The sequence below is a fragment of the Hipposideros armiger genome, unplaced genomic scaffold (genome assembly GCF_001890085.2).
Source record: "Hipposideros armiger isolate ML-2016 unplaced genomic scaffold, ASM189008v1 scaffold_109, whole genome shotgun sequence".
Taxonomy (NCBI): domain Eukaryota; kingdom Metazoa; phylum Chordata; class Mammalia; order Chiroptera; family Hipposideridae; genus Hipposideros; species Hipposideros armiger.
Window position 1 is genome coordinate 3,617,871 of NW_017731459.1, and position 14,406 is coordinate 3,632,276.

General features: G+C 40.2%; 2 protein-coding genes across 7 annotated transcripts in view; one reads left to right on the forward strand and one right to left on the reverse strand.

The window, feature by feature from the left end:
• UBP1 (upstream binding protein 1) overlaps positions 1 to 14,406 on the forward strand; it is a 75,260-nt gene that overhangs the window by 47,672 nt on the left and 13,182 nt on the right. For 5 of the 6 annotated variants that reach the window (XR_002124570.1, XR_002124571.1, XM_019647177.1 and 2 more), the window contains 6 exons: positions 5,297 to 5,402; positions 6,175 to 6,281; positions 8,113 to 8,265; positions 8,358 to 8,468; positions 8,916 to 9,023; positions 13,797 to 13,900. Coding sequence is in view for 4 of the 6 variants with exons in the window: in XM_019647177.1 (XP_019502722.1) it covers positions 5,297 to 5,402; positions 6,175 to 6,281; positions 8,113 to 8,265; positions 8,358 to 8,468; positions 8,916 to 9,023; positions 13,797 to 13,900 (689 nt within the window). In the remaining 2 variants the exon portion in view is untranslated. The remainder of the gene's footprint in view (positions 1 to 5,296; positions 5,403 to 6,174; positions 6,282 to 8,112; positions 8,266 to 8,357; positions 8,469 to 8,915; positions 9,024 to 13,796; positions 13,901 to 14,406) is intronic. The other variant, XM_019647178.1, reaches the window with a different exon arrangement.
• FBXL2 (F-box and leucine rich repeat protein 2) overlaps positions 9,030 to 14,406 on the reverse strand; it is a 68,038-nt gene continuing 62,661 nt past the window's right edge. Inside the window, exon 16 of the transcript XR_002124573.1 lies at positions 9,030 to 10,518. The gene's annotated coding sequence lies outside the window, so the exon portion shown is untranslated. The remainder of the gene's footprint in view (positions 10,519 to 14,406) is intronic.

Consider the following 14,406-nt stretch of genomic DNA (forward strand, 5'->3'; position numbering starts at 1 on the left):
GGGTGAGGCAGTCGCTCGCCGGTCTCTGGACGGCAACTCACGCTGGCAGCCAGCCACTCACAGCAGCTTATGGCAGCCCACTGCAGCAGGGGCTGCAGCCTACACTGTCATCGTTGACTCACGGCAGCCCAGCTCCAGGTCGAGCTGTTGTTCACCATCTTAGCTGTAGAGGGCGCAGCGTCACTGGCCCATGTGGGATCCGAACCGGCAGCCCTGCTGCTCAGAGCTCACGCTCCCAAGCCAACTGTTAACCAACGAGCCACTCAGCCAGCCCGAGCTGTATTTTGTTAACTCATCTATAAAATAGGAATTACAGCAGTTACTGGGTGAACTAAATGTGAAAGCCCTTTGGAAAGGTACCATAGAAAAATCAGTTTGGCTATGGTCGGGGGTGGGGGTGGCGGGGGGAACTACCTCCACTACAAAAACTTTGTTTCTCTTTAAAAGATAATGGGGGAAATGTGTTAAAATGAAACTTTAGAAAGTTCTTTTATTTCACCTCTTAAAATTTCTCTTAAGTAAAACTGGAAATCTCTGTTCACTCTCCTGATGTTTCTGAATAGAGAAGCCAGTCATTACAGGGATAGGTGGCATAGCCATTGGCCGCCCACCCATTACTTTTAGGATATGGAGATATAGATATAGACATATTATCAGAACCATCCCTGCCTCCTCCAGTGTCATCTAAGGTGGGTCCTTCTAGCCTCTCTACCTATCGTGCACCATGCTTTATTATAAATTGGATAGCGTTGCAGGGCAAGGTTTATGGAAGAAGTTTAATTAGGAAAAGGCAAATCTTCACTGTGGATGAGTGTTAGCAAAAGAGGATCAGGTATGGGTTCTCCTGACCCTTCCATCTTCCACAGAGAGGCATGTCAATGTCAATGCCTGGTTGATGCTGGGCCCTCCATATGGAGAGGCATTCCAATGGACTCTCCCCTCTGTGGGTCTGTCTTTTTGGTGGGCAAGCATGTGAAAGGCAGTCTTGGTGTAGGGGGGATAGATACTAATGCTAGCGAATTTGGAGTGTCTGGGAAAGCCAGCTGCCCAGCACCTGGAGGCCTGAGTGTCTTTGGGATAGTTTAGTATTCCTGCCACTCCAGGGGACAGGAAGCCCTTAATCCTATGGGAGGCTGAGGGAAAAACTAGGGGTTTTCTGCTCCCCACTGGATCATTGTCTTGCCAACCTTGAGTGCTCCTAGATTTCTCCTTCCAACTCCCGGAACTCCCAGCAAACTTGAAACAGAAGGAGAATGGTTATTTGCTTGTTCTTACATTTGCCATCTGCACTTTGAGTCTGTTATGTTTGTGTTCAGTGGGTTTGATCATTTCCCAAGAGGGTGAGTCAGATGGTCTTAATTTTTTATTCCCTCCTGTTGTCATTCTGACCTGTAGCAAACACTGATTGGATTCACCATTTAAGAAAGTCATCAGCATCCCATATGACACCATACATTGTGATAGCATGGTACACTATCAGATGGTTGCTGGACTTATGGTGATCACTTCTCTCGGTATATAAATGTTGAATAACTATGGTGTACACCTGAAACAAATATAATAGTATATGTAGCTGTATTTTAATAAAAATCTCTTAAAAAGGAAAAATAAAAGCTCATCAGCATTGTTCTCACGCCCTATTTGTATTGGCTAACCTCTAATGATTAAATAGCTATGTCTTGGTCAAGGAGCCAGACTGACAGCTCTCATTTTCTAGTATCTAGGAAACTTTGAAATGTGAAGATTTTCTCCGTATGCCCTGGTCCCAGCTGGCTTGTTGTCAGACAAGCCACTGGGCACACCTGACTCACCTTTGGACGAACCTGCCAGTTGCACCACACCTGGTTAAAATTCAACCTAGTAATATATATATATATATATATATATATATATATATATATATATATATATATATATATATATATATATTTATTTATTTTTAAGATTTTTATTGGGGAATTGGAGGGATGGGAACAGACAAGTTGCTGTCCTTTTGTTCTTCAGTGTAGTTGTGGAGGACGTTGCTTCACTGGCCCAAGTTGGTACCATCATTGCGCTCTTCCTGGGCGAGGCAGATCAGTCGCCGGCTTCTGGACAGCCGCTCACTGCGGCTGCTGGCCGCATACGGTATGCCCATGGCAACCCACTGCCACAGAGGCTGCAGCCTACACTGTCGCTGGCGACTCACAGCAGCCCAGCTCTAGGTTGAGCTGTTGTTCAGCATCTTAGCTGTAGAGGGCAGTGTCATTGGCCCTCATGTGGGATCTGAACCGGGGCCCTCTGGCATCCCAAGCCAGTTCTTAACCATCGCGCCACTCAGCCGGCCCAGTAATATATTTTTTAAGGGAAGGTGTGAGCTCTTCTGTCACTCTGAAAGTTACATTTGATGACCCTGAGATACTAGTCTAAAAAATACATCAGTGTAAAAGGGTTGAAAAATTGTTTTAATTCAGGATTCTTCTCCTGTAAAATAGAATAGGGCTTGATGGGCCCTGTATTGAGGTCCTTAAAACTGGATCCAAAAAAATGTTAAAAGTTTTTTTTAATCTTACTATGGTAAAATTCAAGTATACCCAGAAGTAGAGAGACTGGTATGATAAATCCACATGTATTTATCACAAGGTGGTGTATGATAAACACACACTCATGAGCTCTCATAATAAGCTCCTGCCAGCTATAGTAGTTATCAGCAACTTGCCAATCTTGTTTCATCTATTCCCCTCTGTGTTTTCTTTTTCCTTTTTTTTCCATTTTTGCTGGACTCTTAGAATTTATTAACTCACGATTTTAACTCTTATTTTAAATAATATTTTAACCGAGTCATCCTTCATGACTATTCAGTGTTCTGAGGAAAATATAACAAACTTTGGCATCTAGATCAAATGCCAAAATCAAGTTTCCGTCAAAGTATCGAAGAAAGTTAATTCTGAAGCGTTTTTGTCATCTATCAGTGAAGACAAGCTGGCTTTGTAGGGCAGTTCCCGGAATAGGAGTAAGATTTAGAAATGACCACTTTGGTAGGTGAAACTCAGTGTTTAGCATACTTTGGCAAGCTAGTCAGCATACCTGTCAGCTTAACTTGGAATGGCAGGGTTAATTCAGTTGTTGCATGACTGCTTTAAACTCAGCTTCCTTGGATTTCATTCCAAATTAAAACATATAAAAACATTTAATACACAAAATTAATGCAAGTTAAGAAACTAAGGCAAAATTGACTCTTCCTCATGAGATAATGAACTGTTGACAGCAGAGAAACCAGCAGTAAATGCAGAGTGGATGTTGTGCTGACGTTACACCAGTATATTCTACGTAGACAGAAGCACTATTTTGAAAGTATCAGCATCTGTGAACAGTTAATTTACAGATTGGAAAGAGTTAACGTTGAAAAGGTCTTAAATTAGTTTCGTCTTCTACCTGATAAGCCATATGTCTGAATTTTGACAGATATGCCAGAATACATCCAGTTATATCTTGAGAGCTTGCCTGGGATTCATAGCGACAGTCGGCTACTGCCAAACACTACAGGATGAATGTTTTAAAAATCATACCCTTCTTCAGCTAGAGGATCCCTAAAATAATCTGCAGCCATCTAGAGTTTAATTTTCTGGCCCCATGATCTTTGACTTGACTGTTGTGGGGGAAATTGTGGGGATCACCTGCTGGGTTATCAGAGGAGCTTTGGAACTGCTTGAATGTGCTGAACAGAGTCAGTGATTTGCTTTCTTGGCTTGTTCTGTCTCTCTTAGGGCCCCTCTATCTGTTCCTGATTCTCGAAGTGTATTCAGTCTTCTTTTAGTCAGAATTCCCAGATAATGACTTTTTCCCTTCCGTTTTCATTGAAGAAGTTTTCTTTTATATCTTGCAATTTCTTAACTATGGTCCTCCTCTCATATTTTTTACTGTATGTCTTAGTCTGACCTTCTAGAATGGGGTTTATTCTCAAAATAATACCTGTATTCTCAATTTTCATCTGAATATGTGGATTTCACTGGTTCTTACAGTGTAGAATAATCAGAATCATAACACTTGCTGTGCTGCGCTTTCTTCTGAGAGACCTGCTTGCTGGCATATGTGAACCCAGGACCACCACCAGCCCAGGCACTGGCACTGTCACTGTGAGGGCTTTGCACCCAGCAGGAGACGTGAAGCCAGTGCTGGTGGACTTCCTGGGCAGGCCCTGCAGACATGGGGACAGGTGGGGAAGATGGGCATGGATCAGAGTGGCAGCCAAGCCTTTATAGACTTCTCCCACATCTGCCCTAACCACTGATGGGCTTTTTTAACTATCTCAAATTAAAATATTGCTGCTTTTAAATGGTTCCCTTCAAAATGTTTATCAGCTACAAATTTGGACATTATGGGAGGAGGGGGAGAGGAGGGGGCACTAAAGTAGTATTTATATATATTGCTAACAAATTAGTTCCTATCCAAACCAGAGAGTACCGGAAATATGATTCTCTTATTGCGTCATAGTCTAACAGTTATTTATAAATGTGTCAGAAACACGAATTAGTACAAATCTGGTATCTGAATGCATTTTGATGACCTGTAAACCCTGTTCCTGGAATGGACCAGTAGCTGGTACCCTAAACCTGTAGGAATTGAAGAAGGGGTGCTTATTGGAGAACAGAGACTTGGTCTAGAGTTTGCGGAACTGAATTAAAGCCTTCCATTCAGTACTTGAGTGTTTGGATAAATAAAGTTTACCTTGGTTGGGTTTTTTCCTTGCTTACTACCTCAGATCATCTCACTTTAAGGTTAAATAGCTAAGAGTGAATTTGCATGTAGGTTCTTTGGGGATGCAGATCTCCACACACACCCACTTGACTGTCTTTTTAAAAAAATTCAATTATTAACTTATTTTTCAATAACAGCTTTACTATTATTCCTGGGTTTCTCTGTCTCTGTTTTTACCACCTTTTCATTTTAGTAATTCCTGTGTGCATCTGATGTTTCCTTCATAGAAATGTAAGTCTTGCTCATGAATTTTATGGGCATGTATGTTAATTTTGAATTGCAATATCAAATTTTTAAATAAAAATTATACCTACTTAGCCATTTTATTTGGGCTTTTTATTTTTTGAGTTATAATTCAGTGTACCAGATAATTCTTTGAGTTACAGTTCTTTATCCAAAATCCAGGTATACAAGAGTAAAACAGTTAACTTATTAAATGTTTAAAGCAGAATTTGGTTTTCTATGCTCTTCTATTATAGGAATGCATAAGAAGTCAAAACACTTCTGCATTTTAGCTGGAACAGTTTACAAGTACTCATTTTCCCCACTTATTCCATAGAGCATCATAAGAGTTGTATTCCATGACAGACGGCTACAGTATACAGAGCATCAGCAACTTGAAGGTTGGAAATGGAATCGCCCAGGAGACAGACTTCTAGATTTAGGTACAAGTGACCATCAGAAGACCATGGAGAGAGATGTGAAGTCAGTTTAGCTACACCCATATTGGCACCTCTGTAATTATGTAGAGAGAGCTTTGGCATGAGCAGATCTTGTATGCCTTGAGTTTTTTTATAGTTAAATATGTTGACCCTTGAACAACACTGGAATTAGGGACACCGACCCCCGTGAAATGAAATATTTGCGTATAATTTGACTCACCCAAAACTTAACTACTAATAGCCTGCTGTTAACTGGAAGCCTTACCGATAACATAAACCGTCGATTAACACATTTTGTATGTTATGTGTGTTATATACTGTATTCTTATAATAAAGTAAGCTAGAGAAAAGAAAATGTTATTAAGAGGATCATAAAGAAGAGAAAATACATTTGCAGTATTTATTGAAAAATAACGTGCACATAAGTGGACCCTCACAATTCAGACCCATGTTGTTTTGAGGGCCAACTGTAGTTTTTTGGTGCTAAAAGACCCTGAGTGAGGAATTTTATGAGTTTGAAACCATTTATTTAGTTAGTTCTCAATTGGCATCATCCATCATATTCTGAATAAAATGAAATGGAAACCATGGTGGGAGAAAGCATGATGATCATTGGGTGGGTTTTGAGGTTGAAGTGGTGAACCATGGAGAACACTGAAGAAAAACGTTCAGCATGGAGGGCCAATATTTTCATTAGAAATAATTATAGTAAGTTGTAAGCTTTTAGATTATTCACAGTGGATGAGTTTCTTTGTAACTTCTTTTTAAAATACAGATATTCCAATGTCTGTGGGAATAATTGACACAAGGACAAATCCAAGCCAGTTAAATGCAGTTGAATTTCTATGGGACCCTGCAAAACGCACATCTGCTTTCATTCAGGTTTGGATTTTTTTTTTTGCATTATTAGAAGTATACTAGCCCAGTCATTTAGAAGGCCATAGGTGAGATTGAATTCTTAATACATGAAATCATTTTCTTTAAAAGTTTATATGTAAACTCTTACAGTGTCTTTTTTTTTTTTAAATATACACTGTTAAATTGCAGTTAATCTACTAAATCTGCCATTTACAGACTAATATAGGTAAAGACAATCTGATATGTAAAATGTTCAAATGTTGCTTTTAACCACTGGTAGTAACAATAATCAAAACTTCCATTTTTTGTAAGATGCATTTCTCTTGAACAAAAGCTGCCGTGTAAAAGCATATGATTGAAAAAAGTGTACTGTTTTAAGATTCTCTGTAGCACTATTTTATTTTATTTTATTTTATTTTATTTTATTTTTATTTTTTTTTTTAGCTGAGCCATCCCGCCACCTGTTGGCAGCTCACGGCTGCTCAGCTCGGGCTGACTCGAACCGCTGTTGCTCAGAGCTCAAACTCTTGAGCGAGCTCTTAACCAACTGAGCCACTCAGCCGGCCCTTCTGTAGCACTATTTTAAAACATTCTTATTTTGAAATTTTCAAACGTCCACTAAAATAAGAGAATAATAATAATAATAATAATAATAATCCTATGTGTACTTGTCACCTGGCTTCAACAGTTATTAGTAGTGTCCCCTTTTTAAGTTATTGATAGACTACTTTAAAACAACCCCCAGGCATTTCATTTCACGCATAAATGCTCAATTTCTACCTCTAAGAGATGATTTTAAAAGCATATTATATGTCAAATAAAATCAACAGTAATTCTAATACCTAGGATGTTCAAATTTGTAAGTGGTAGAATTAGAACTACTGAGTAGGTCCTCTTACGGAGAAAAGGCAAACTGCTTAATTGCTGACCAGCCTAAGTAAGCTATGGTTTGTGTGAATGGTAAAGAATCTTCGGTATTTTGAATTTTTGTGGTCTCCCAAATATTATCTCCCATCAATTAATAGTCATTAGGGACATGGTTCGTATTAGTTGAATATTTTCTCATACTATTTGTCTGAGTGGTAACTAGTTATGTAGTGAATGAAAATGATGTAAGAGCCGGCCTTCAGTCTCAGGCTGTGCAATCACACTGCAGACATCAGTTTTAACTTGGAGTTACTAGAAGGGGTGTGTACAGTCAGAAATTACCAGCCTTGTTACTAACCCTGTAAGGTCCCCTAGGGCTGCTTTGCAGTAGTCAGGAGAGGGGCCAGGCATGGTGGAAGTGGGTATCGCCCTCAGTGAACCCTAAAGGGTTGACAGCAGAGTTTAGGTGGATACAGGTAGGACACGTAGTGAGCTTTCTGGACTGTGGAAGTTCCCCAGGCAGCGTGTGCCAAGTCCATGCAGGTGGGAAGAGCAGTGAGATGGTTGACTGGGTAGAGGGCGAACAGTGGAAGCTCTGAATGGTGAGGGTTGCTGTGGAGGGAGCCACCTGCAAGGCTCAGGCCCCTGGGTCTGAGAGCAGGAAGCGGTCCAAGTGGAGGGAGGGGAAGTGCAGATGAAGCTACTGTGCTGCTGTTCCCGAGATCAGAGCAAGTCCTGCCTTAGAGGAGCAGCACTGGAATGGGGAAGAGAAGAGCTCAATCCCAAAACGTTCAGCAAATCTCGGTTGGATTTGTGAAAGGAAATCCATGTTAAAAACAGTCATTAAAAACAAACTCATGACAGGTATCTGGCTAATATGTGGGAGTTCCTTTTAAAGGATCTTGAATTTATAGAGGTGGCAGGACATCCACGAGGCAACAAGACCAGTGGACGGTACTTTGAGGCCATTTCTCTTTGTTTTTTTAAGGTACACTGCATCAGCACAGAATTTACTCCACGGAAGCACGGGGGTGAGAAGGGAGTGCCTTTTAGGATCCAGGTTGACACCTTTAAGCAGAATGAAAATGGAGAATACACAGATCATCTACACTCAGCTAGCTGCCAAATCAAGGTTTTTAAGGTGAGATGGAAGCCAGGCTGTCAGTCACTAAGGCCCAGTGTTGCTTGTCAAGGTGCTTATAGTCCAATGGATGAACCTACTTTGTCTTTTAGCCTAAAGGTGCAGACAGGAAACAAAAAACTGACCGAGAGAAGATGGAGAAGAGAACTGCTCATGAAAAAGAAAAGTATCAGCCATCCTATGATACCACAATCCTCACGGAGGTAATGCAGAGCAGCTTATTGGTGTCTGAAGAGAAGCAGAGGTTTGCATATTAGCACTATTTCCAAGGATGAGTTTCGCTTACAAAGGGGTTGGGGAAGATTGGGTGGTAGATTGACATAGGTTCTTTGTGCAATTTGTGGGGGAAATATTTTATTTCAATTTTGGGATTTTAATGGATTAGCTTCCTGGGTGGGATCTTGAATGAAGATGCTGAAATCCCAATCAGGTCTCAGAAACAGACCTTAAAAACCTTCAAGTTGGCAAGAGATTAAGTCGGGGCCTAGAATGTTCGATTTTTGTCACTGCTGGGGTTTTGCATTTTCTTTAACTTCGAACCCTGCTAGTCGTACAGTTGTTTAATTGGACTGCAGAAACATGAAACAGGGTATTAGATCTTTCTCTGTATAATGAAAAGACATTGATCCCAATCTTTGGTGTTTGTCCAGATGAGGCTTGAGCCTATAATTGAAGATGCAGTTGAACATGAGCAGAAAAAGTCCAGCAAGCGGACTTTGCCAGCAGACTACGGTGATTCTCTGGCAAAGCGAGGCAGTGTAAGGGCTTCGGCTTCTCCTTTCATTGTGCAGGAAACCTTGTGCAGTGTTAGATATAGGACCTCCTTCCACCGAAAAGTAAAGCCAAATTTGTTTTCGATGTCCTTGTCTTGATTTAATTTGCTTTTGTTTAGACATCCTGCTTTCTGTTTGTTCCTCACTGAGGAAAATTTCCTAAATCTAACACTTTAAAACAAAGTTGACCATATTGGGTGGTTTTAGAGGGAAAACAACACTCAGAAATGTGTTCCCTCCCCATCTCCTTCCCTTCCTCCCTTCCCTCTCCCTCCTTTGCACACACACTTCCTTCAAGAGCACGGAAATTGATTGAAAATACTTTCTTTAGTAAAATAGTTATAATTTTTATGTCATTAAAAAAGGTTTTGCTTCCTCATGTGTATAACTGATAAGAAAATGTCATGGATATTTAGAGAAATGATGGCAGCAAGCTTGACATTAACATATGCAATACTTTGTGTCACATTTCCCTGCATGTAGTAGAAGAATGTGTGTCTGTCTGTGCTTTTAAAAGCCTGTTTGGCAGCACGGGTAGGAAAAAAATCTTTGCCCGCATTTAGTGTTTCCTCCTGGCACCTGCATTGTGACTTGATGCTTCAGGCCAGAACAGTTCACCTTGCTACATGCAGGCCCGGGATTTGGGGTTGATTATGAGCTTTGTCAGCTTAAGTATAGCAAATCTTTGCTTTATGACACAACTCTTCATCTGACAGGCCAGATCAGAGCTGTATGCCCACAGTAAATGTAAACATAGAGCATTAAGTAATTTTTTATATATCTGTCATCATGTGTTAAAAGCTGCTCTATTCATCATTGCAGTGTTTGTACTATGAAGGTGCCAAAAATGAAATTTTCACTCTTAAACATGTGTCTGTAACTATCTGTAGCCTATGAAAGTCATCAGCACTATCACAAGAAGTTCATTTCCAAATTAAAGCATTGAGTGAAAATATTTTAAATGCTTCTCTGTGCAGTAAAACTGAAAATGTACTCATCTGAATGGATGGGGAGCCCACATGTTACATTTTCTTTAACTGGGCTTTTTTTTATGCAAATTGAAGGTTGTATGGAATAACTGTAGACTCCTCCCCCAAACGCCTGCCCCTCCGATTTTGTTTTTATCCTCTTCTGGTTTCCTAGCTGAAAACTCACAAGTGGATCTTAGTAAACTTTTTGGTGAAACCCTGGTAGCTCAAATCATTTTCTCCTTTTATTAAAAACGATTTAACTGATTAAAAGGAAGAGGTTCTGATATTTCATAAATTAAAGAACTCTGTTGGAGCTCAGAGCTAATCTGAAGATGAAAGAATTATTGGTAAATTATTAATGATTTTTAACTCAAGTCTAAAGTATGCAAAACGTCAGCAGTTCATTGGCCTGGGATTTCACATCTTCCTGGTGCGTGTGTCTTGCTGCCTAGGCTGCATTTGGTTTTTTGGAGATATTTCTAGGGGTGGTTAGAGCTCCTCTTGGAAACCTGTTGAAAACAAGCAGGGTACAGATTAATCCCCTATAAAAGATAGTCTGCGGCATTTCGTGTACTTCAAGTGCCTGCAGGGGAAGGCCCACATTTCTTGGCCGTTGTTGGATAGAGTTGGCTTTCAGTAGAGCAGGACACCCAGACTTATCCGTCAAAGTTAAAAGGTCCCGTGTGAAATGGTCCCACATTGAATAGAGGCACTGTTGTTGGTCCCGAGAGCTGCTACACACCAAAACCCTTAGCATGTCTATTGGTCTTTGCCTCTGAACTGTACTTTATGGGCTCAAATCAGGGCTGCCAATTTCTACAGTCCAAGAAGAGTCATCATTTTCTAATGTACCTGAGGAGGGAGGGACTTTGTTCACAGTGTACCAAACGGTGATTAGGAGTCCAGGCCAGGTGGCACTGGGGCCATAACAAATGACAGATTCTCTCTAGGAATACAGGCACTGCTGCATCATTGCGTACTTGGAAAGACAGGGAAGAATGAAAAGGTAGAAGCAGCGTTACGAAGCTATTCCTGGATGTTCCCCAACCCTCCTGGGTTGAGATTACCAGAGAAACCTGTAAAACACAGGTCATTCAGCCCGATCATTTAAGAACGTGGAATCCATTATTTTCTGAAAACAGGCTTCCCAATAGGACCAGTTTTCATTGACCGCTAGTTTTCTAGTGTCCAGTGAACCAAGTCTCGTATTTATTGAGCAAGTTTTAGATGTCAGCTATTAACAACCCTACTTCTCTACTGCTAAAGGAGTCTAGATGTGTAAAAATGAGATAGCTATGTTTCTCTTATTATTCTGCCATACTAACTGGAAGCTTTTGATGACTTCATTTCCTCAGCAGACAGTGGGCAGTAATTACCAAAGCAAATCTGGGGTTTTCAGATTTTTTCAGAGGTTTACGTTATTCAGTTGTGCATGTTATGTTATGTAGCAGGTAGTATTTTTTATATGGAGAAGATGGCATAGCATGAAAATCTTCCAGATAGCAGAGATGACCATGCTATGAGTGTGTGACATTCACATGTTATTCCATCTGCCAGGTGGCTCACAGGGTCTTGGGTTCCTCAAACTGTATAAGCTGAGGAGGTACTATTTTGTAAGATGGAAAGTAAAACAACTGCCCTAGTTTTAAAAGAATGGGCATTATTGTGTAAAATTTATAGGGAAATTGGTACGCCATGCAGTAGTAAATTTAGCAGTGCTGTCCAGCCAGATGAGATTTCTTTTTTGAAAGTTGGTAGTAGTTGAAACAATAAGTCTGGAGTCATTTTTCCCCATTTATGAGGAGATACGTAATGGTTACTTGTAAAGAATGTTAAGGTTCAGGATTTCTGTTTTGTTTTCCCTGTGTCGATGCTTCTGATGGGCTCTAAGCTCTTGGAAGCATTGGAGAGACTTGGTTTCTGCCCTCAGAGTGTTTCACAGTCCCTTAGCTCCTTCACACTAGTAGTCTTGACATTTCTACACTCAAAAGGACTTTTTTGGGGGGGGGACGGGGGGACGGTGGGGAGGCCGGGCATCGAACCGCTGTTGCTCAGAGCTTACACTCTTGAGTGAGCTCTTAACCAACTGAGCCACTCGCCCGGCCCTCAAAGAAAGAATATACACCCTTGCACATTTTTAGGTTGACATCTGAAAGTTTTCATCATAAATTTAAATAGTTGCACAGGAGACAATTTCTGCATTTATGATTTAAGATTAAATTGTTACATTACTTTTTGAAGTGTATTCTGTGGACTCTACCATAGCAATTTGACAATCACCATTTTAAAAAGTTCATGATCAAGCTTTTTAGTTAAGTCCCAAATTTTATTCTGCTCTTCCTTCTTGATCTCGTTTTCTCTTCCATTCTCCTTAAATAATTTTACCGTAATATGATAAACTTCTATGCCTAAAAATCTTTTAATGATCACCTTAATTTTTTTTTTTTTTTTTTTAGCTGAGCCATCCCGCCACCTGTTGGCAGCTCACGGCTACTCAGCTCGGGCTGACTCGAACCGCTGTTGCTCAGAGCTCAAACTCTTGAGCGAGCTCTTAACCAACTGAGCCACTCAGCCGGCCCCTTGATCACCTTAATTCTTTACAACACACTTATATAAATAGAAATTTAATTTTCAAAATTTCCTTTGACCATAAGGCTCTTAAGTCAGTTGAGAAATTTAAAATTTAGTATTATTAGAACCAATTTATCAAAACAACAAATTATACAAATTTTGATCATCTAAACATAAAAATAGAAATGTTATTGGAAATGCATCTTGAATGATGAGACAGGGTAGAACTTAATTAAACTCTAGATTTTTTTATAGATAAGAGAAACTTGATTTAGATGTGTTTTCTTTCAGCCAGGGTCATTCAGGCCTTAAAAAGTCCTTTTGATTTTTGTGTAGAATGGGAAAAGAGTGATTATGAAAAGGGACCCTTGAAACCAACGGCATTCTCAGGCACATTAGTCTTAGGAAGAATACCAGGGGAGTGAAACAGACCCCTCCCCAGCTCAGGTTTGAAGACTCCTGCTTGACACCACCCTGGCCTGCTCAGCACGCTTTTGACTTTGGCTCTTTTCACCTCTCCTAATTGTAACAGTCAGTGTGCCTTTGTATCTTTTATCCTTGACCTAGCTTTGGTCAGAATTGCGCCTAGGGCTGAAAAATATTTTTCACCATGCCCCTTCCAGAATATATAAATAATAAACGTATGTAGATAGGTAGATAGATATTGGCAGTACCATACTCGCATGTAGGTGATGTATTTCAATGTTGGGCCTGTCTCGTCTTTCTTGGGATTATTAATCTTAGAGAAATCAGGAAGCAAATGGGTTCTGGTGAGGGCAGGAGCACTAGGTAGGACAGAGCCACTGCCCCGGTGTCCAGTAATGTCAGATGTTGCTTATGAATGAATCTTTTCTTACCGCTGCTATTCATAAACCTTGATAGGCACCTATTTGAGAATTGATAACGAGGGAGGTGAAAGTTCTTGAAAGCAAACTTTACATAAGTATACATTTAAAATGCCTTCATAAATTTTTGCTGCTATCATCACTTCAGGTCTTTTGTAAGACTAATCAGTGTCTTAGACGCATTCAGCAGGTAAAATTTTTCCTTGCCACACAGAAGTAAATTTGATGTTTCTATGAGGTTGCTTGATGAGTGTCAGGTGCCTTGTGTTTTATAATCTTGCATTTGGGCAGACTAGAGAGTGAAATCCCAAATTATTTCTTGCACGTCCTTTCAAAGCACATCATGAATTTATTTTTGTTTCTGTCCTTAGTGTTCTCCATGGCCCGATACCCCCACAGCCTACGTGAATAACAGTCCTTCCACAGCACCCACTTTCTCCTCCCCACAGCAGAGCACCTGCAGTGTCCCAGACAGGTATGTGGTTTGTGGAGTGTATGCCTGAGGCTGACGGAAGCCCATGCTGCTGTTTCACTTTCTGTCCGTTTACAGCGACCTCTCTGTATATCTGAAATATGTAGTAATGGGAAACAGCCACCTCAGTTTCAGAGGAAAATCATCTTTTCTTTGCCTTTTTGCTCCCAGCCCCTTGTGTCAGACACATTCAAAAGTTTGAAATTGTAGAAAAGGGGGCATTTTCAAGATCTGTTCTTTGTGAGATAAAAGAACATTAATTGGGTTTGTGGATAGAGAGAAAAGGACTGTGAGTTACTAAGGTGAAACTGTTATTTGAGTATGTTAAGATTGCATTTATTATAAAGTACATTTGTCTTTAATGCTCATATCAAAAAAGGGTTATTTTCTGCTCTGTTTCTTCTCCCTCCCAATACATACACTTTTTTTTTTTTTTTTTAACTTTCATCTTAAAGGAAGAGCATTCAACTTCTAAGAACTTGCTGTGGTTTTAGAAATAGGAGTGATCA